The sequence below is a fragment of the Mytilus galloprovincialis genome, chromosome 14 (assembly GCF_965363235.1).
Source record: "Mytilus galloprovincialis chromosome 14, xbMytGall1.hap1.1, whole genome shotgun sequence".
NCBI classification, from domain to species: domain Eukaryota; kingdom Metazoa; phylum Mollusca; class Bivalvia; order Mytilida; family Mytilidae; genus Mytilus; species Mytilus galloprovincialis.
This window is the reverse complement of record NC_134851.1, coordinates 11775718-11796701: the sequence shown is the minus strand read 5'-3', so window position 1 is coordinate 11796701 and position 20984 is coordinate 11775718. Positions and strand designations below refer to the sequence as shown.

At 32.9% G+C, this 20984-nt stretch overlaps 1 protein-coding gene across 1 annotated transcript in view; it reads left to right on the top strand.

The window, feature by feature from the left end:
* LOC143058577 (uncharacterized) overlaps positions 1-20984 on the top strand; it is a 77729-nt gene that overhangs the window by 38752 nt on the left and 17993 nt on the right. The window contains exons 4-7 of the mRNA XM_076232059.1: positions 5502-5689; positions 11672-11971; positions 17997-18308; positions 20551-20768. Coding sequence (XP_076088174.1) covers positions 5502-5689; positions 11672-11971; positions 17997-18308; positions 20551-20768 — 1018 coding nt within the window. The remainder of the gene's footprint in view (positions 1-5501; positions 5690-11671; positions 11972-17996; positions 18309-20550; positions 20769-20984) is intronic.

Below are 20984 nucleotides of genomic sequence, written 5' to 3'. Positions count from 1 at the left end.
TGTTTCATTTAAGATTATAACCGTTCTTTTCTGTATTTGGATACGCAAACGTCAAGTTAGGAAAAATCTATTTTTTTGGCGAACAAAAAAGATGGCTATTTTTTTTAGAACGGACAGGATACATGTAAAGGAATAGCAATAACAAGCTATGTTTTGTAATGTGTGTATGTCGTAAAGAAATTATATTGGTCACAAAACCTACAAATTTTAAAATTTAATTATAATAAAAGCATGACAAGTTGCAAAAAATACTTTAAACCTCAATCTTTTAGCCGATTGATTTGGCGGACCTTTTGACGTTACGGACGACTGTAGCGCCACCTAATTAATTCCCCCTGCTATTGTTGCTGATAAAGCTTGACGACAACGGACGTTTCCAAGGACTTGCTTTCCAACTGGGGAAAACCTTCAGCTTTAGCATTTTCATTCGATTGACGTCATGTTTTGAAATGACGTTACTTCACCAAAAACATTAATGAAATTTCGCGGAATTTTGATTTTGTACATTTTTCAGATCTCTTATGCAGTTGGAAAGCAAGTCCTTGGAAACGTCCGTTGTCGTCAAGCTTTATCAGCAACAATAGCAGGGGGAATTAATTAGGTGGCGCTACAGTCGTCCGTAATGTCAAAAAGTCCGCCAAATCAATCGGCTAAAAGATTGACGTTTAAAGTATTTTTTGCAACTTGTCATGCTTTTATTACAATTAAATTTTTTAATTTGTAGGTTTTGTGACCAATATAATTTCTTTACGACATACAAACATTACAAAAAATAGCTTGTTATTTCTATTCCTTTATCCTGTCAGTTCTAAAAAAAATTAGCCATCTTTTTTGTTCGCCAAAAAAATCGATTTTTCCTAATTTGACGTTTGCGTATCCAAATACAGAAAAGAACGGTTATAATCTTAAATGAAACCGGGAAACCTATTTCAAATTTATACACTGTTTTGAAGTCATCATTTTTTACTTTTATACATCAATTTTAGTGACCACCAGCCATGTCAATTTTTATCTGGTTTTATGCTACGTTTCTACTTCAAAACAGTAAAATGTAGCTTCTTTTCATTGTACCTGTTTCAAAGTGCTCTAAAATACTGATTTTATTAAAGACATGAATGAAATTTTGATTAAAAGTTGTGGATTTTCACAATTCCATACGATACTTGTATTTTAAAGTAACTAAAACCCCTTTTGATCCCCTACACAAATTGACGGTGACATTGTTTTGTTTTTTCAACATACGTCATGTAACGTTTATAACAAAATATGTGTCAGGGTCATGTGCATAGTAAAAATTTACACATTGGAAAAGTGAAACAACAAAAAAAAAGATCTTCTTTATTGCGTTTAAAGCTAAACGTCTTGTAAAATTCTGACAGATCTGACAAACTATTGATAGCCTACTGTATGGATGGACAAAAGCACAAAAATAGCAATAGAAAATGCATTGCAAAGAAAATTCTGTAGGAAAAAAACATATGAAAAAAGAAAATGAAGGTCAGTTAATAAAATCTTGCTTATATTATTATCTCTTTACTTAGTAAGCTATATTTCCATTCTCAATTTTATAGTAATAAGAGCAAAAACTAGCTTATCAAGCCAAGTCAGCCAAACAAGAAGTTTATTCATAGAGATGTGTTCTTACAAAATTGAATTTATTCAAATGGCAAATTCTTGTCAAATTAAAGCATCTTTGATCATTATTAAAGTAAAATGCACAAAATTTGTCCCACCAGTTTCATTTCATTTCTTATTACTAGTATTCAGGAAAAGAATATATACAATACTTTGTTTATAAATATGCAATTATTTAAAGAAGCTGATAGAGCAACCTGTTCAAGAGAAGAAGCCCCATTTTTTCCAAAAAGTTTACTTTCATAATCTATAAAATACCCTGAGAAATAAGACAAAGGGCTACTGTGCAAGCTAATCTAATAGTTTAATTTTACAATAATAATGATTCTGAAATTCAAAATTGTGTCACTTTCACTTATAATTTAAAGCATATATTTTTTTTACAGAATTTCTGTCAATATTTTTGGTATAAAACTTATAAATCCCTTTTTTGTATTTTACTGTTCAACTAAGAAACATAGGCTTGAGTTTAAAGGCTCTCTTAATTTGAAGAAATTTGTTGAGATTCTTGGTCACACTTTATAGAATATAAAATATAGATCAGTACTATTTATTTAATAATTATATCAATTTTCAGAAAGATTATTGAAATTGTATAAACTATGTTTTATTGCATTAAATACAATCAGAAGTGTTTAAAAAAATTCTGCATTTAGTTTATTTCATCCGGCAGATCTAATTTCTTTAAATATAGCTAGGTTTTTAATTTTACATGTAGGTGTCATTATCCACATTTCTGAATTGGTTTTTTTTACTGCAGTAATATTTTGTCTTTTAATATTTAGTCTACATTTAATTAGTCCTTCTCTGAAAAATAAGGGGAAGTATCTCTTCTTTATATTATCATAACATAGTTATAAATCGAGTTTCGTTTATTTTCTTTCTAATTTTTGTAAAGTAAACTCCTTTTATAATTTTTATGCATTTTGCTGGGTTTTTATTTTTGACTGGTGATATTAAGGGGAGATAACCACTTGCACAAATCAGCATAAAAACCACCGCTTCGGTTTGAAATCAATTTGACGTTTGCGTATCCAACATTCTATTGCCGAGATATTCATATCGAGTGTTTGTCTAAATGAGATGCTTTATTAAATTTAAATTCAGCCCATCATTTTTAGTTTCCTCGTAAATATTTAGATTTTTCATTCAGGAGACTTGACAATTTTCACCCAAACTCCAAGTTTGCAGATAAAATAAAGAATAAAGGACTTTGATTTGATGTGTGAGCTTTGACGAGAATAAACTATGGATACTCAAGATTAGTTAGGTCAATACGTTTTTATTACGACAATAGTATTCAGTGAGTTAAAATGAGGTTTGTCTCATCCGTTTTTTTACTGAATTTTCACGGTCACGTGACTCTATTGTTGCTGATAAACTTGGGGTCAAACCGTGACCTGCTTTCCAACTGTATGCATTAATTCTTTTTATTATGCTTCAAAAAAAGAATAAAGGTTCTGTCGGGGTTTTTCAATTGTAATTTTTAACACAGCGAAATCGACATCGCGGCTACACATAGGTAACAAAACATGTGAATTTACGTGGGAGGTACAATGTATATTTTAACAGCCATATTGTGTACATCTCTGAGTCTGCGCTAAGTATGCCTGGATATATCGAGAATTTTATCATTGTGTTGTTTACAAAGCGAAAGAAGCACGTCATATTAGAATCACTTTTTTTGTCTTTATGCTTGAAGATATTGCTTTGATAAATTTTGGTATATAATTTTATCATGACAAGTTACAGATCAAGTTCGAATGTTGTTCCGGTCTGATGATTTTGTTCAGAGTTATGGTCCGTGGTCATGCTTGAATATATTGACTTGATATTTGTTATACTAGAAGATGCCTGCGAAATCACGGTACAATTAGTCAAGTGTTCAAACAAAGAGCACCCGATATGAAATTTCAAAGTACATTTTTGTATATTTCATACTGTAACTAATTATTATTACACTAAAACTTGTATAAACTGAACAAAATCTTCAGTCCCAAAGGTGTTCGGTTTAGGCAATTTCACTGTATATAATATTTATTATACTGTTGTTAGCTTGTTTGCTTGAGCATCCACATATTTCCAGTAGAACGGAACTAAAATTTACCATCCCACTTTTTCTTGTAATGGAAAGTATCCACATTATTTTACCCCTAGCGTTGCCACTGATATTCCAGATCGTCGGCTCAGAGGTAAAACGGCTAGAAAATTCAGTCTACAAATATATATAGGGGAGGCAATTTAGTCTGCGATCGTCTGCTCAGAGGCATATTTCAGCTCATAGCACACAGATGTATATGAGGGAAGTAATTTAAGGCAAGACATGTCAGCAATCTAGTGTCTGGTCTAAGTATACTGTATTTCAGTCGCAATTTATACAGGAGGGGGTAATTTATGGTCACAATATTTCTTCGTTTTACCTAATTTTATGTTGGGTACGTATTGATAAGTATCGACATTTCAGCCTGTGTTTGAGGAGGGTGCACTTATTTACAACAGATTCTGTCTTAAAATTTATGTGGGGGGAATGACATTTCAGTCTGCATTTTGATGACGTATATTTTTGTATAATATTATTGTGGTGCATGTGACAAATTGTAAGCGTTGGCCAAGACTGCCTTATCGAGATCACTTCGACATATTCAACACCCATTCCTTATTTGACAGTTGTTTAAATATGCAGGGAGTTAAAAGGGGCGAAGTGCATGCAGATGTGACAAAATTTGTAAGCGTTGGTCAGGCCACAGCCACTCGACGTCTGGACTCCCCTCTCCCCAATTACGTGTAAACCGACCCCTAGGCCTGAAAAAAAAACTGTATTTCCTGGTTACATCATTTTAAAAAATATGGTCGGTAGCTAAGACATTTTTTTTTTGTGACATCGTAAAGAAAAAATAATCTAGAAAAATTATCATAGTTTTTCCAAGTCCGTACTTAGTTTCAAATACCGGAAGTGCATATAAGACACAGATCGATAAACGGTCTCCGACAAACGTCCGAATTTGGATAATCTCTCAAAAATTGGCATTTCTGTGGAAAAGATGACAAATTTAGGACGTACAAAACACTACATTTATACGTCATATCACAAACATTTCCGACTTTGTTTGTTTTCAGTGGAGTTACGGCTAAATGAAATCCGTCTCTTCCTGTCGAAGTATAGCTAGTTTACACCATGACAAACTAGAGATCAAGTTAGCATTTTGTTCCAGTGCAATGCATTTTTAACCGGTAGGGGACTATGTATTACCAGGCAATACAAAGAGAATGCTTGTTTCCATTTAAATTGTTTGCCATGTACCTTCAGTCATGGTTCTTGACTTTTAATAACATGCATAATTTACATGTTAAAGGATTGATATTTTGATTTCAACATTCACATTTTACTGTCAAAGTTACAAACAGGCGAGACAAATCTATGTCAACATTTTATATGTATTTGGTTTTATTGCAAAAATGGAGACATAGCATTTATTTACGATTAATTTAAGGTGCTATACTGATGTTGTTATAAAAATACAGAGGTTGCTGCCACCTTTAACCCTCTTTCTGCCGACCGTTTTTCAAGGTTGCATTTCATGTGCCAGAAAATACGACAGCTCATGTGCAAGAAAATATGTGACGTAACATGCCAAACAATAACGTCATTCGATATATGACGTCACGACATAATGACCCATTGAAGAAAAACATTAAACTGTTTAATCTTCGGTCTTGAAAGAGATACAGCAATAATTAGAAGCTTGCATAAATTCAAATATGGACAAATGTGTCCCTCCGGCAGCAAAAGGGTTAACACTTCAATAAGTTTCTCAGCACACCTCTTCTTTACATAAAAAGTTACTATAGATATTCTATATTTACAGATTGCCAACAGAAGAAGACAACCGATTACAGGCAGCGTATAATATCCTCTTTACTGTACCGAGAGCTATTGAACACTTCATAGACAGAGAGTACAAAGGTGGTTTTCTTCAAGCTATAAGTGATCATAAAGGTCAACTGAAGGCCAAACTTAGAACAGAGGACTGGGAATTACTCAGCCAACTAATAGGTACAGTAATTACTGATCTAACACAGACACATTCTAAAATGATGAATTGTCATAAAGCGCAAAAAAAAAGATATATTATGGAAATTGCATCGTATTAAACATTGTATGCCAGAGGGCCGATTTTTGGCAGATCTGTACATACTACGTTCAGTGCCAGAGGGCCGATTTTAGGCCGATGTTATTTTAGCGACGTTAGCAACGCCGTTATCAATACAGAAATGTGACGTCGTTCTCCCGCCACATAAGAGCGCACTTGCCACTTCCACTTGGCGTTGCATTTCAAAAATAGCGTATGGCTAATTTTTGGTTCAGATATTATTTGTTTGTCTCGATAAGTACCTCACTGTTCAATGAAGACTTGTGAGTGGTCCCGCTGGATGGGTTTTTGTCTTTTTGACACATTCCCATTTCCATTCTATTTTCTATTCTTTAGAAACACGCCTGGTGTCTTTGCAAGAAGCAGGATCTGCTTACACTTCCGAAACTCCTGAGGTCGCCACAGTTTTTTGTGTCCGTTTTTCTCGTTTTTTTTGGAGATACACTGTTGAATGACCTTGAATGTGTGTTTCATCTGTTCCCGTGTTTGTTTTTTGTCTATCGATAGTTCATTTGTTACTTGCATGAGATTATTTACGATTCAAATGTTTTGTACAAATTTGCAATAATTTTGGTGTTTGGATTTTTTTTCTTTCGCACTTAGCGCAGACAGATTATGTTTTTATTTTGAATTTTCTTTTTGTGTATTTGCTCTGAATCCTTTATTTCTCTAAGTTTTTATAAAAATGTGAACAAATTATTTGTTTTAGTTTATTGCACTCGTACCATATGTACATGTACCTAGGATGGATAAACATATGTCCAACTGAACTCGAAGGACAATGGAACTCTTTCATGTCTGTTTTTTTATTTAAATTGGTACTTTCAAATGTTTATTTCCAGCGATATGGTTAACACATGAGCCACATTTGACAAATTACTTATATAGTTTTGGGCAGTGATATTTTCAGTAACATTGAAATGTTTGTTAACCTTTAAAATTTGAGAGAAATTTGGGAAATGACATCATAGACCACAACACAAAAATCAGTGATTTAACCAACATGAGATTAAACAAACTACTCTAAATCTGAACCAAAATTTTGTTTAAATCTACCTATGTGACATGTCTCCATGCTTACCATATACATAGACTGCGACAGATGGGTAAACTCACTGTCTGGACAGGCAGTAAACAAGCATAATTCGTTTGACATTGTAATCTCAATTCAATATAATAACATATTACATAGGAATAGAAAAACGTTAACAAAAAAATATAGTGACGTTAACAATTAAGGTAGATGGGGTGTCTAAATTATAATCCACAGAATTTTTTAATAATTTGCCAAAATGTAGTTTATACTATGCTTTTTTAAAAAAAGTAATAAAAAGAATGGGTCACCAGGCTTATTTTCATGCTACAGGGTGTTCAAAAATTGACAAATTTTGTATAGATTATGCATGGAAAACTCAATTTTCTTCAATAAAGCATAAACTACACCATAGAATTTTGAGATAACATATGAGAAGATAGCTTTAATAATATGCTTTCAGTTAAGAAAAAGAAAAAAATGGGGTCACCGGACCCGTTTTCTTGCTACATAATAAAATAGAGAAATTCCTAACACATTCTATTGTAAAAGTACCTTAATCTGAATTATCTGCCCTTGCATTTGAGTTGCCTCCCCTTATGTCGCAAAGTTGGAAAAATATTGATCAAACAAAAGTTTTCTGTTTTTTGTAAAATACAACCATAAATATGATAAAACATGTAATTTTCTATACAGAAGTGGAAGTCCTTACACATGAATTACCTACTACTCGAAAAATTTGCACGTTCTATTAAAGATCTAGACCTTGTTTTCTGGTATTTCCAAATCCAAGATGGAGGAAGACACCCTATCTACCTTAAAAAATGAAAACGACGTTAAAAGCAGCGTTAACTTTTGACGTAAGTTAAATTTTCTCTAAATCACCGACAAAGACATTCACGATGATAACTGTTCAGTGTCTTAAAATATCAGCTGTTTGTGCACGGGCTAAGCAACAGGAATAATAGCTAGCTGAAGCTAGCATTAAACCTGTTTCGTAGACTTTTACAAATGCAGCTGATATTTAAAGACACAAAACAGTTATAAAATTGAGAATGGAAATGGGGAATGTGTCAAAGAGACAACAACACGACCAAAGAGGACAAAACAGCCGAAGGCCACAAAAGGATCATCAAAACAGCTAGAAAATCATGCACCCAGAGGCGGGCTTCAGCTGGCCCCTAAACACAAATGTGTACAAGTTCAGTGAAAGACGTCATACTAAACTCCAAAACATATAAATAGGCTGTTAGTTTTCTCGTTTGAATTGTTTACATAAATTTGAGTCTTTAACTGACTATGCGGTATGGCTTTGCTCATCAAACATTGTTTATATTTGTAAACTTCCCTTCAACTACCATTTAAAAATTAATACAAACCATGGATCCAACCAACTGGGACTAAAAGTCATATTTCTTACGATATTTACCACAAATGCATGGCTCAGATGACTGGAGAAAAATGAGCAGAAAGTAAAAATACACATTCAGCACATTAAAAAAACATTTGGTTTATGTGGTTAGATCCCCTTAGTTACAAGAATATATTTTAATGCAAATTTTGCATATGTTCGATTTATTGATTTAATTTGCTTAAATTTATAAAATCATACAGTTTGTAATTAAAATCATTACCATGACAAAAAAAATGTCCTTATATAACTTTACTTGATGAATTATACTTTGTTTTCCTTTCTATTATTTTTCTGTAGATATGTAACATATGTTGTTATAGTTTTAAGCTCACCTGGCCAAGTTGGTTTTTCTTATCACTTGCCGTCCCTTGTCTGTAATCCGTCATCGTTGTTCATCTTCTTCCGTTGAAAATAAATCTTATCCTCTGATACTACTGGACCAAATTTAACCAAACTTGACCACAGTCTGCATTGGGGTATTTAGTTTAAAAAGTGTGCTTGATCACCCTGCTTGTCAACACAGATTGCAGACATGGCTTAACATAGATCATAGATAAATAGATACTTTAAATCACAAAAAAAGATCAGTATGGCAAGATCAGACTAACAATTAAATTTTGCCGATATAGTTAGTAGACTGTCACTCTTTAAAGTAGCTAAGTATATATAGGGGTTGCCTTTAAATAAAGTCTATAGTAGTATACCGCTGTTTAATAGTCATAAATCGATTTAATTGAAACAAATCAAATTCACAAACAAAAATTGAGGGAAACACATCAGCTATAAGAGGAAAACAATGGAACAACAGAAACACTGAACTGCTATAAAAAAAATAGGATTTGTTTTTTATCTCTTTTGTGTTTTGAGTAAAACCTGGAGAAGATAGAAAGAAAAAATACAGACTAAATGATCAGCAAAACAAGATCAACAAACCAGAGATTTTTGTCATGAATTCTATTCTTTTGTATATTGTTGGAGGGTGTCCTTTGAAGAAAAATGTACATAGACCATGTAGACCAAGGTGAAAGATACAGGTTCTTTAGAGCCTCTAGTTTTGGGTAGTCCGTGACAAGATGAATATTAATTGCGAATATTATATCATTAAAATGTCAATTTAGATCATCAGTTTAGACAACTGTTACTGTTGTAGTATTCTTAGACATGAAATACAATTGGATTTGAAAATAAGAACCAAACATTTAAGCCCTATTAGCAAACTAACATTTCTCTTGTATGATGGTAAAGAATTGTAAAACTTGTCAATTTTATAAATTTCATCACTATTGTCTCCTATCCTGGAAACATGATTTAATACTTTTATATAAGGATGAAAATGATTTACAAAATCATGAGATCTCTCAGTTGCTGCATCAGGGGTATCTGTGATCATTAGATCCATCTCTATTTCAATTGGATGTCCTAACTGGTTTTAGTTTCTTTAAAGAAGAAAAAAACTCATATAAAATTTATCAAATGCACCATGACTATAATTTAATACGCCAAACGCGCGTTTCGTCTACATAAGACTCATCAGTAACGCTCATATCAAAACAGTTAAAAAGCAAAACAAGTACAAAGTTGAAGAGCATTGAGGACCAAAAGTTCCAAAAAGTGTGCCAAATACGGCTAAGGTAATCTACTCCTGGGATAAGAATATCCTTAGTAAAAATGCAAAGTTTTTTAAACAGGAAATTTATAAAAATTACCATATAATTGATATTGATATTGATGTCAACACCGCAGTGCTGACTTCTGGGCTGGTGATACCCTTGGAGACGAAACGTCCACTAGCAGTGGCATCGTATAAATGATGAGATAAAAACATGCATCTACCAAATTTGTTTGTTTTTAACTGAAAACCAAAAAGACAATATGGTTCACGATTATTTTTTCGGAAAGATTGGAACTTGTTCTTAATCTTGCCTAAGGCACCGGCCTCCCTAACAACAAGTAACTAAGGACAGGTTAGCTACTTAATCTACAAAGTTATATGTATAAACACTGACATATAGTTCTCCATAATTATCATGTCTGTGCACATAAACTGTAAATTTTTTAGGTATGATTTTGGAGCAGTTCTTTCAATTTTGTATGTTTTCAAGGTGTGTTGATGTACAGGCGTGTTTTTTTTTTTTTTTATTAGGTAATTGCGCAATGATTCAAAACTAGTATAATTAACAAGTGTCATGATCACCAAGCAATCAAAGACAAGGTGTGGCTTTAGTTACAATGCCCTACCTCATTAAATGCCAATCATATTGACCACATTACTAATGAACCTCAGTCTTACATACAGACTCTTCAATGTACATCTCAATACACTCTCAATACACAAATATTTGACCTGATTATTGAATACACAAATGTATATATTAGATGATTGATACCTAGAGATGATAGATGTAGTCATTGCCAATTACTTTTGATTTGCACTATATAAAGTGATTCTGTAAATTATGTCTGAAAGATAAATGATTATGATTAAAGATTAAAAAGATATTGAAAAAAAAATTAAATATATATAATTTATATAAAAGGTATTCAAGTAACATTTAATTAGAAAAAAAAAACACATTTTTTTAGTTCTTTCCCCATCAAATGCCTGTTAACAATTTTAGTCATACGAATATAAGAAGTGTATATATATTTTTGCATTTAAGAAGGAATCCCCATTAAAATACAAATAAGTTTTTAATTTATTTATGTTGAAAAAGTACATTTGCAATTGCCCTTGCTGAAAAAAAAACCCCATTTGAATTATAAATTGAATAAAATACACTCTAAAACTTGTAATCTTTAGTGTCATATAATCATGATAATTGTTTTCAAAATCAATAAGCAATTATCAGACGAAAAAAATGGTATACCTATGGTTCAACATACAAAATGCCCCAACACAACCTTTTTATATTATTTTTTTGACACAATTAAGTTCTTAGCTTCAAGTCTATGTGTTGGCCCTATTTCTTACAAGGATAATTGGTAAACTTTATAAGAAGAATCTTTAATTTGGTTTTGTTTTTGTTTTTGTTTTTTTTTTTAAACATGTAACAAGGAACATTATTTTGTTAAGATATAAACTGCAGTTTAAATTGTTGTGCAAATTAAGAGACCCCCTATCATTCAATTTGATTGACATTTAGCTCATTTTATTTACTGGAGTAGTGCCCTTCCCTTCTAAAGACCTGCAATTAATGATATTGTCTGCAATATTGCTTTACGTATGTTCTTTGTTGTCCACACCATACCTTAACATGATTTAAAATTATTCAAACTACTCTTCCAATCTTTCCATAAGTGATTTCCATCCTGTGATTTTAAAAAGATTTTTCAGTTTTTCACAGACTGTATCATATTTTTTAGGATACCACAGTGGACTAAACTATCAAATATTTCTATCTAAATCAGCATGGTAACCACATATATTTTTCTTTCCAGCTCACCAAAGATTGTACAATTTCTATGATAAGATAATACAAGACACCGTCCTAGATAAGGACGTCCTTGATCTACTGATATCCAGATGCATCCTAAGAATAGAAGATAGAGAAGAAATAGAACAATATCCAAGGCTATCTGACCGCAACAAATGTATTTTAGACCTTTTAATTCAAAGACCAGAGGATTCCTACAGGGTATTATTAGAGGTTCTAAAAGAGACTTCTTCTTGTTCTGAAGACTTGCTAGAATGTATGGAAAGTCAACAACTCTCACATTATGAAGCTGATTCAAATTCAAGTAATGAGTTCTTAGTTTACTTCATGATTATTTGAATGAAAGGTAGTGTCTGATACATGCCAATCAGACAAACCTGGTTGTTTTAAATTTCATTTCCTCCCTATATAATCAGGGTATGTCTTTATCCTGTGGACTTACAATTAATACAAAGAAGAACAGAAAATGCAATAGGATTGATTCTGTTTGTATCAGTGCACTTAGTGTTTATTTGTCATAATAACCACCTTTGGTAGTGTGCTTGCCTTCGAGTGTGAGATGTTATGAGGTTAACTCCAAGCTGGCTCAAAAACTTGAAGTGTGGTATTGCTTTTCACTGCTTAGATGCCATATAGCTCGGATTGTGAATGAGTTGCTCACACAAGGTTACATGATTCAGTGGAATATCACCTTGTAAACTAGCACTTATTTTCCTGAAGCGCTACAACGATCCTTCTTTCTTTTGTTAGAGCCATCAGTCTGTTGTTGAATATAAAAATCATAAGATGTGGTATCATTGTCAATGAGACAACTGTTTACAAGATACCAAATGACGTAGATGTAAGTAACTATAGAATTGTATAGGTAACCCGATAGTCTGTACAATGATCAATGCATACAAAATTTAGTTGTAGATTGCCGGTAACGAAAAATGTAGTAAAAGAAAACAAACGGTATAATTTAAGTATTAAGAAAGAAACAATAAGCAAAAACGGGTCTGAATTTTAAGGCTAAAGCCATGACATAAAATGGGACATCATAGTTCTATTTTATTCTATTTTAGAATGTGACACAAGATGAAAAAAAAAAATTGATTCAGAAAGAGGATATATCAAAGCATCATAAGATAGTTTGACCATTATACAATTGATTATTGACGCCTTCTTTTACCAATCAACATTTGTAACATATGTGACATGTCAAAAATTTATTTAAAAAAAATTAAGTTATGATTTCTTAAGCTTCTTCACTTTGAAAGCAGTATCAACAAATGCATATTTATTATAATCTATTCTAACATGACGTCCTTCAAACGCTTTGAGTACACACCCGTGGTAAAATATGAATATATTGCCAGTGCTGTTCCGATTGTACTCCCACGTCATATGCTTTTTTATGAATGAGATACCCGACGTCATAGAACAATGACGTTAGAATGTAAGCATTTTACGGGAAAATACACGCTTGTGAATCCGAAAATCATCACAAGGAAACATACACAAATGATGCTAAAATGTGGCAAAAGCCCTTTATTGTACATCATATAAGACATATAAATAAATTATCATTCAAATTCATCCAAAACTGTCTAAATACATTATTTTAAATAGTTTAAGCATGTCACTAAAATAAATGCAGTTTGCTCCGTTCTTTTACGCTAGTTTATTAGTGCGTTTATTTATGGGAACGGCAAATATTTGCCTACACCTAGAGCGCTTCGATCCAAAAGAATTGCCGTATGTGTCCTATCAGAATCGAAATAATTCATTGGGGCTTGAATATATCTAGATTTTACCACGGGTTGTCCCTTTATGCCGATATTTTACCCCTCGCTATCGCTCAGGGGTAAAATATTTGTCATAAAGGGCCAACCCGTGGTAAAATCACGATATATTCAAGCCCCCATGAATTATTTATTCAGTATATAATATCACTTTGAAAGCAGTATCAACAAATGCATATTTATTATAATCTAGTATATAATATCACACTGAGACAATATTTATGATGTTCCACTTCCACTCTGCAGTATTATAAGAGTCCGTATTCTGAAATTTAATAAATTATACACAAACAGTACAAAATTGATGCAAATGAAACACAATGTACATGATATAAAAATGTGTTAATCGGATGAGCATTTTCCTGATATTAACTAATGTACTTTAAATATTGTCAAAAGTAAGAACCTAATCGAGAAAACTAATCTTGAAGCAAATGTTTTGATCAGTATATAAAGAGAAGCGGTAGATACGAAAGGAAGAGTCAAACTCATAAGCCGAAAACAAACTGACAATGACATGGCAAAAAATGAAAGAAATTCAGAAAAGCAAAACATTAAAAACTTAAGACTAAGCATCACAAATTCAGCCAAAAAACGGGGTGATCTCATGATGGTGCTTCGAAAGAGTAAGCAGATACTGCTCCACATGTGGTATTCATTGCTCATGTGAGTAGAAGCCCGGTGATAAGTGTAATTCGGTAGGTGACATTCATGAAAAAAAGGGGTCAGGATTGTGATAACGACAATTGGAACATAACCGTTGTCATCTGTGACGGTCAACCTTCTTGCTTTAATACCTTCCTTGTAAGCAGCCCTTAACCCTCTATCAAGAAAATCATGATAGAAAATGCAAGCTCTGGAGTGTCGTTAAAAACTGGTAGATATGGTCTTCAAATGCATGCACTGCTATTCATAGAAATGGAAAGTTCAGAATTTGGAAGTTAAATTCATTTAATATGACTCTGTCCCATTTGTCGTTTGTTGCTGTTTACAATTTTTTGTTTGTTTTTAGTTTTGTACATAGATCAGTTCGTTGGTTTTTACATTTGATTTTTTTTCAGAACTTATTAGTTTGGGGCCCTTTGCAGCTTGCTATGCGGTGTGGGATTTTGCTCCGTGTTGGATCCGTATGGTGAATTATAACTGTTATTAACTTAAACATGATTGGGTCTCTGGTGGAGAGTTGTCATTATTGGCAATCATTCCACATCTTATTTTTAGTTCACCTGGCCCAAAAAAAAAAAGTCCAAGTGAGCTTTTCTCATCACTTGGCGTCCATCGTCTGTCGTCGTCGTCGTCGTCGTCGTCGTCTGTTAACTTTTACAAAAATATTCTCCTCTGAAACTACACGGCCAAATTTAACCAAACTTGGCCAGAATCATTATTGGGGTATCTAGTTAAAAAAAACTGTCCGGTGACCTGGCCAGTCAATCAAGATGGCCGTCATGGCTAAAAATAGAACAAAGGGGTAACAGGTAGATTTTGGCTTATACCTCTGAAACCAAAGCATTTAGAGCAAACCTGACAGGGGTAAAATTGTTTATTTGGTCAAGATCTATCTCCCCTAAAATTTTCAGATGAATCTGATAACCCGTTGTTAGGTTGCTGCCCCTGAATTGGTAATTTTAGGAAATTTTGCCGTTTTTGGATATCATCTTGAATATTATTATAGATAGAGATAAAATGTAAACAGCAATAATGTTCAGCAAAGTAAGATCTACCAATAAGACAACATGACCAAAATGGTCAGTTGACCCCTGAAGGAGTTATTGCCCTTTATAGTCAATTTTTAACATTTTTTTGTAAATATGTGTAACCTTTTACAAAAATCTTCTCCTCTGAAGCTACTAAGACAAATTTAACCAAACTTGTCCACAATAATCTTTGGGGGATGTAGTTTAAAAATTATGTTCGATGACCCGGCCTGTGAACCAACATGGCTGACATGGCTAAAAGTAGTACATCGGGTAAAATGCAGTTATTGGCTCATATCTTTGAAACCAAAGCATGTAGAGAAAATCTGCTGTGAATAAAATTTGTTCATTAAATCAAGAAATATCTGCCCTGAAATTTTCAGACCAGTCGGGCAACTTGTTGTTGGGCTGCTGCCCCTCATTTGGTAATTTTAAGAAATTTTGCAGCTTTTGGTTATTATTTTGAATATTATTATAGATAGAGATAAACTATAAATTGCAATAATATACAGCAAAGTAAGAGCTACAAATAAGTTAACTTGACCAAAGTAGTCAATTGAAACCCTTAATGAGTTATCGTCCTTTATAGTCAATTTTTTACAATTTTCATAAATTTTGTAAATTTTTGTAAATTTTTACAAAAATTTTTCCACTGTCACTTCTGGGTCGATTTCATTATAAATACAGATAATTGTAAGCAGTAAGATTGTTCAATAAAGTAAGATCTACAAACACATCACCAACATCAAAACACAACTTTGTCATGAATCCATCTGTGTCCTTTGTTTAATATGCACATACTCCTGGCCAAGGTGAGCGACACAGGCTCTTTAGAGCCTCTAGTTATAAGGCAAAAACGGTCTGTTTAAATAATTTTAAGTACTATCGGGATATGATATTAGTTCATACATGATGTTAAAATCACCAGACCGTAGTGTATGTTCACATAAAAACAGTCCCATCATCACAAATGTAATTACTATTAAGTGATAACAATTTATATCTTCTTCTCTTTTTTCTATACAGAGTCGGGCTTTTTATTGAGTGTATAATTACTCTTGCTCGTATAATTATGAGGCCTTTCCTCCTCCATTATCAAAAAGTAAAATCACAAAAATACCGAACTCCGAGGAAATGTAGGCCATGGTAAGGTGGTCTTTGCAGCGGCATGCTTTTAAGTGGCTCCCAGCTTAGTCTCTCTATTAAAGAACTGACAAAACCTTGGGATACGTCTTGGAATTCATTGAACACGAACCTAGCTGCTCTCATCTGCACTTGCTCTAGATCTTTTTCAAGGTTGTGTTGGTAGGGGTCCCATACAGAGGAAGCATATTCAAGTGTTGGTCTACCCATGGTGATGTAGGCATTGGCTTTGACTTTGGGTTTACACCACCCAAGGTTCCTTTTCAGGAAGCCTAGTGTGCTTAGTGCTTTATCTATCGTCGGGTTGATATGTGTCTTCCACTGAAGGTGGTGATTGATGGTGACTCCTCGGTATTTCTCATGCTCAACTACATCTAAGGTGTGACCATGTAGTTGGTTGTTTCTAATCAGAGGATCTCTGTTGTTGGTAATCCGTATCACGATGCATTTCTCGGGATTCATCTTCCATTGTGACTCCCATTCTAGGAGTTTGTTTAGGTTGTCTTGTAGTGTCTGGTTGTCCTCTGTTCTTTATCTTTCTGTAAACTAGGCAGTAGTCTGCAACTAACCTTGGGTCAAAAGTTGTAAATTGTATGATAGTCGCATACACAGCTTCCCAGATTAAAATACCAATCAGTATCCATCCAACTGATTTATTTATAATTAAAGACATCCTCAAAACTGCCTGAAAAAACACAACCTTGTTGAATGCCAAGATTCAGGTATTGTACGATCGTAAGAGTTTATTACTGTATTGCAGCACATACAAATGTGAAAGCATTCTTAAGAACACCTCAAATGGTTTGTCATTCAAATTGGTTGCTTACTAATGTATTGCATTGAAACAATAACAAAGAAAACAGAATGTTTTGCTAAAAACATTAATTTATAAATCAAAGTTAAAGTCACATAATAAAGTATAACAATACCCAGATCTATTGTTTGAACATGTCATGATAATTTTGGGTACAAAATTTATTAAAGTTTTAAATATTATTTGTATCAATTTTATTTAGTCTTGTAAAAATTATTTTCAAACTGTCTGTATAGCGATAAAAAAAATATAGGGGAAAACATTTCCTTTTGGGAAATTTAGTGTACAGAAATTTCCTATGAGGAAATTTGGAAAACAATGTTTTCCTTAGAGGAAATGTGTAGTCTTGAATTTTCCCTCAAGGAAAAGTGTTTGTCAAACATTTCCTCAAATGAAATTGTAGTTGACAAAATTTCCTCACAGGAAAAAGTATTTCCTTTAAGGAAAATTTGAAGCTGCAAATTTCCTCAAGGGAAAATTTGAAGCTGCAAATTTCCTCAGAGGAAATAGAATTTCCTCAAAGGAAAATTTGCAGCCATAAATTTTCTCAGAGGAAATAGAATTTCCTCAAAGGAAATAGTATTTCCTCAAAGGAAATAGTATTTCCTCAAAGGAAATATTTAAGCAGAGAATTCCCTAAGGGAAATCTTTTTCCCTTGAGGAAAAAATAATTTCCCTTGAGGAAAAATGTTGATGAACGTCAAGTGGATACATATCGTACCATACGTGATGCAGTGGTATAATTTATATGTGCAGGCTCTATATACACCGTAAAAATAATTGATCTTGCATTGATATTAGTGTCTCGTAATTTTACTCACTTAGTTTCAACTAAAACAATGAAAAGTTATAGCTTAATTTGACCTGACTGTTAATTCCTTCTCTTTGATTTAGTTACAGGGAACCATTCAGTCAGGCTGCAAAAGAACTACTACAATCTGATTCAGAATTTATCTGATGTAAGAAATGTCATTGATTCATTAATATCAAAGGGAGTTTTAGAACCTGACGACCATGCTGATATAGCTGCCAGTGGAGTGTCGGCCGAAATGAATAGAAAACTAATAGCAAAGATTAGAACTGAACAAGATTATATGTTTCTTCTAGAGACTCTCAAGGAGGACCCTGTCTCAGCTAATGCAAAGCTGGCTTTTGACTTAGAATCAACTGATATTAACCAAGATGAATTAGAGCTTCTTCAAACAGGTTCAGTTATTTTATGAACTATTTATATGGGGGCGAAGTCCCCAATAACAGTAGAAAAATCAATAAAAAAAAATAATAAAAAAAAAAATCGGGAAAATTTTCCCGAAATTTTCATTGTACTAATGAACTCAAAATCGTTCAATTTTTTATTGTCATGTTTTGAATTTCCACATCTGCGCAGAAATCTACAATGTACTTCCTTTTTCCGGTCTCGTTTGTATGAAACTTTGAGTAAAATATAAATTTATCAGTCTAGTATAAAATAGGAAGGAACGCAATACCAATTTCATTTTTAATAATTCCTTGATATGAAAATACGTTACCTGATGATAGCGTTTCTTTGTTTACATTGTATATGACGTCATAACTTAAATAACGTCGCAACTAAAATCCCTAACAACAGAACCAAAATCGGAAACGTTATGGTATTTCCGTTTCTTTTTTTTAACAAATATTTAAATTACAAAAAAATAATTCATACAGACTTTGTCCCCATTTACAGGTAATGCCTGCCTCATATTAAACTTACACAAAATGCACAGCTGCATGCATAATTTAAATGAAATCATCTAAAACGTCCAAAAGAATAGTGAGCAATGCTCTTGTAACATGGATCAGGTTAATTTTGGGCACAAGAAGGGTTATTTTTCTGCACTTCTTGGTCTACAACTGGAGTTTTATCAAAAGTGGTTAAAACTATAAACTGGTTATTATATAACATAACAAAATGGGTTTTGTCTCTTGGTCTCAAAAGGGTAAGCTTTGTGTTTCACCAATGATAGAATTACCACTATATATAGACATGATTAACTGTTTAAAACATATAAACATATCTAAACTTCCTAAACTATTAAATAACAAAAGTATGAAGAGAATGACTGACAAACAACATTGTGTCCACTCTATATCTAAAGAACCGATATGATTTCAAAGTTTATACTTGATATGTATATTAACCAACATCAGAGGGTGTGTTATAATGTATGTTCAACATCCTAGGTCAAAGGTCAAGGTCAAAAAGTTAGGTTTTAGTTGACAACTCCATGTTCTATCGTAAAGATTGTGTCCGCTTTCTATCTTGAGAACCGTTATGATTTAAAAGTTTATACTTGATATGTATATAAACTAACATCAGAGAGTCTGTCATAATTTATGTACGACTTCCTATGTCAAAGTTCAAGGTGGAAACCTTTTGATTCAGTTGACAACCCCATGTCCTATTGTAAAGATCGTGTCCGCTCTATATATTGAGAACCGTTATCATTTCAAAGTGTATACTTGACATGTATATAAACCAACACCAACGGGTGTGTCATAAACTATGTACGACTTACTAGGTCATAGGTCAAAGGTCAAGGTCAGGAACTTTGGTTTCAGTGGAAAAACCTATGGCCTATGGTAAAGATACACATTTTGTAATGCACATTATTCACAGCAGGTCCCACAGAGATGACTCCCATCTCAATGATATCTACATTGTAGTTGATTCTGGATTTTGTACAAAGCCTTATAAAACTTGGATGTTTGTGTTCAACCCAGGAAGTTTGACTTAGGAATCTGATTGTTAGGTGCCAAAACAAAGATATTGTTTTCATGGAAATAAATGAGTTTTTTATCACCAAACTGATGACTTCGTGGAATGTTTTGTTTATTTTTTATATTAGAAACAGCAAAGTAAAATCAATTTGCAAATTTACACAATACTCACATAAGTAACATGACAGGAACCACATGTGGAGCTGGATCTACTTACCCTTCCTGAGCACACGAGACCACCCCCAGTTTATAGTGGAGTATGGGCTGCTCATTTTTTTAGTATTCGATGTTGTGTTTTTTAACTGTTGTTTTTTTTATCTTTTTTAGCCATGGCGTTGTCCGTTTATTTTCAACTAGTGAGTTTGTCCCTTAAATATATTTCGCCTCTCTTTTTATATGCCTCTTATAAATACAGTACAAGTATGTCCAAAATTGTTGGCACTAATTGATCAGTTGTACAATTAGTGTGCAATCAGTCCTAGCGTTGTCATTTGTATGATATTTTTATATAAACAGGTTCTTAATGTGCATTTGAAAAAATACATAAAAATATAAATAACGTCAATGTGGACTGTACATATAGACATCAACTCGAACAGTATATTGGACTAAATGGAATAATAATATTAACTTGAAAACGACCATACATTTCTTGTCTTAGATACCATAGAGTGAAATTATTTATAATGTTTTTTTTTTTAATTAGCCACAGTACCTACACTAACAAACAGACCAGGACTACAGACACTTGTTACATTAGTTTCTATGGTTAAAGCTGTACAGATTACAGATACAGAACCAGAGATCAATGATACCAGTTTAGCAGCAGACTTATATAGATTACAGTCTTGGTATAAAAAGATCATTAAAATTTCGTCGATGGATTTAGATAAATATCAACAATTTGTTCAAACAGTAAAAGTAGTAAGATATTTTCTGTAGAAAACTGGTAATTTTGCTATCACTTTCCATACGGTATCCATTAATTATGACATTCTTGTCAAATTTGAAATTACAAGGTCAATTTGAATCTGATTTGGAAATAATGTTTTTATGCATGTGAACAACAGGGCTGTTAGAGGCCAATCTTGATTTTGGTCTGTCCATTTTCAAATTATCTTCTTTAAGCATGCTACACTT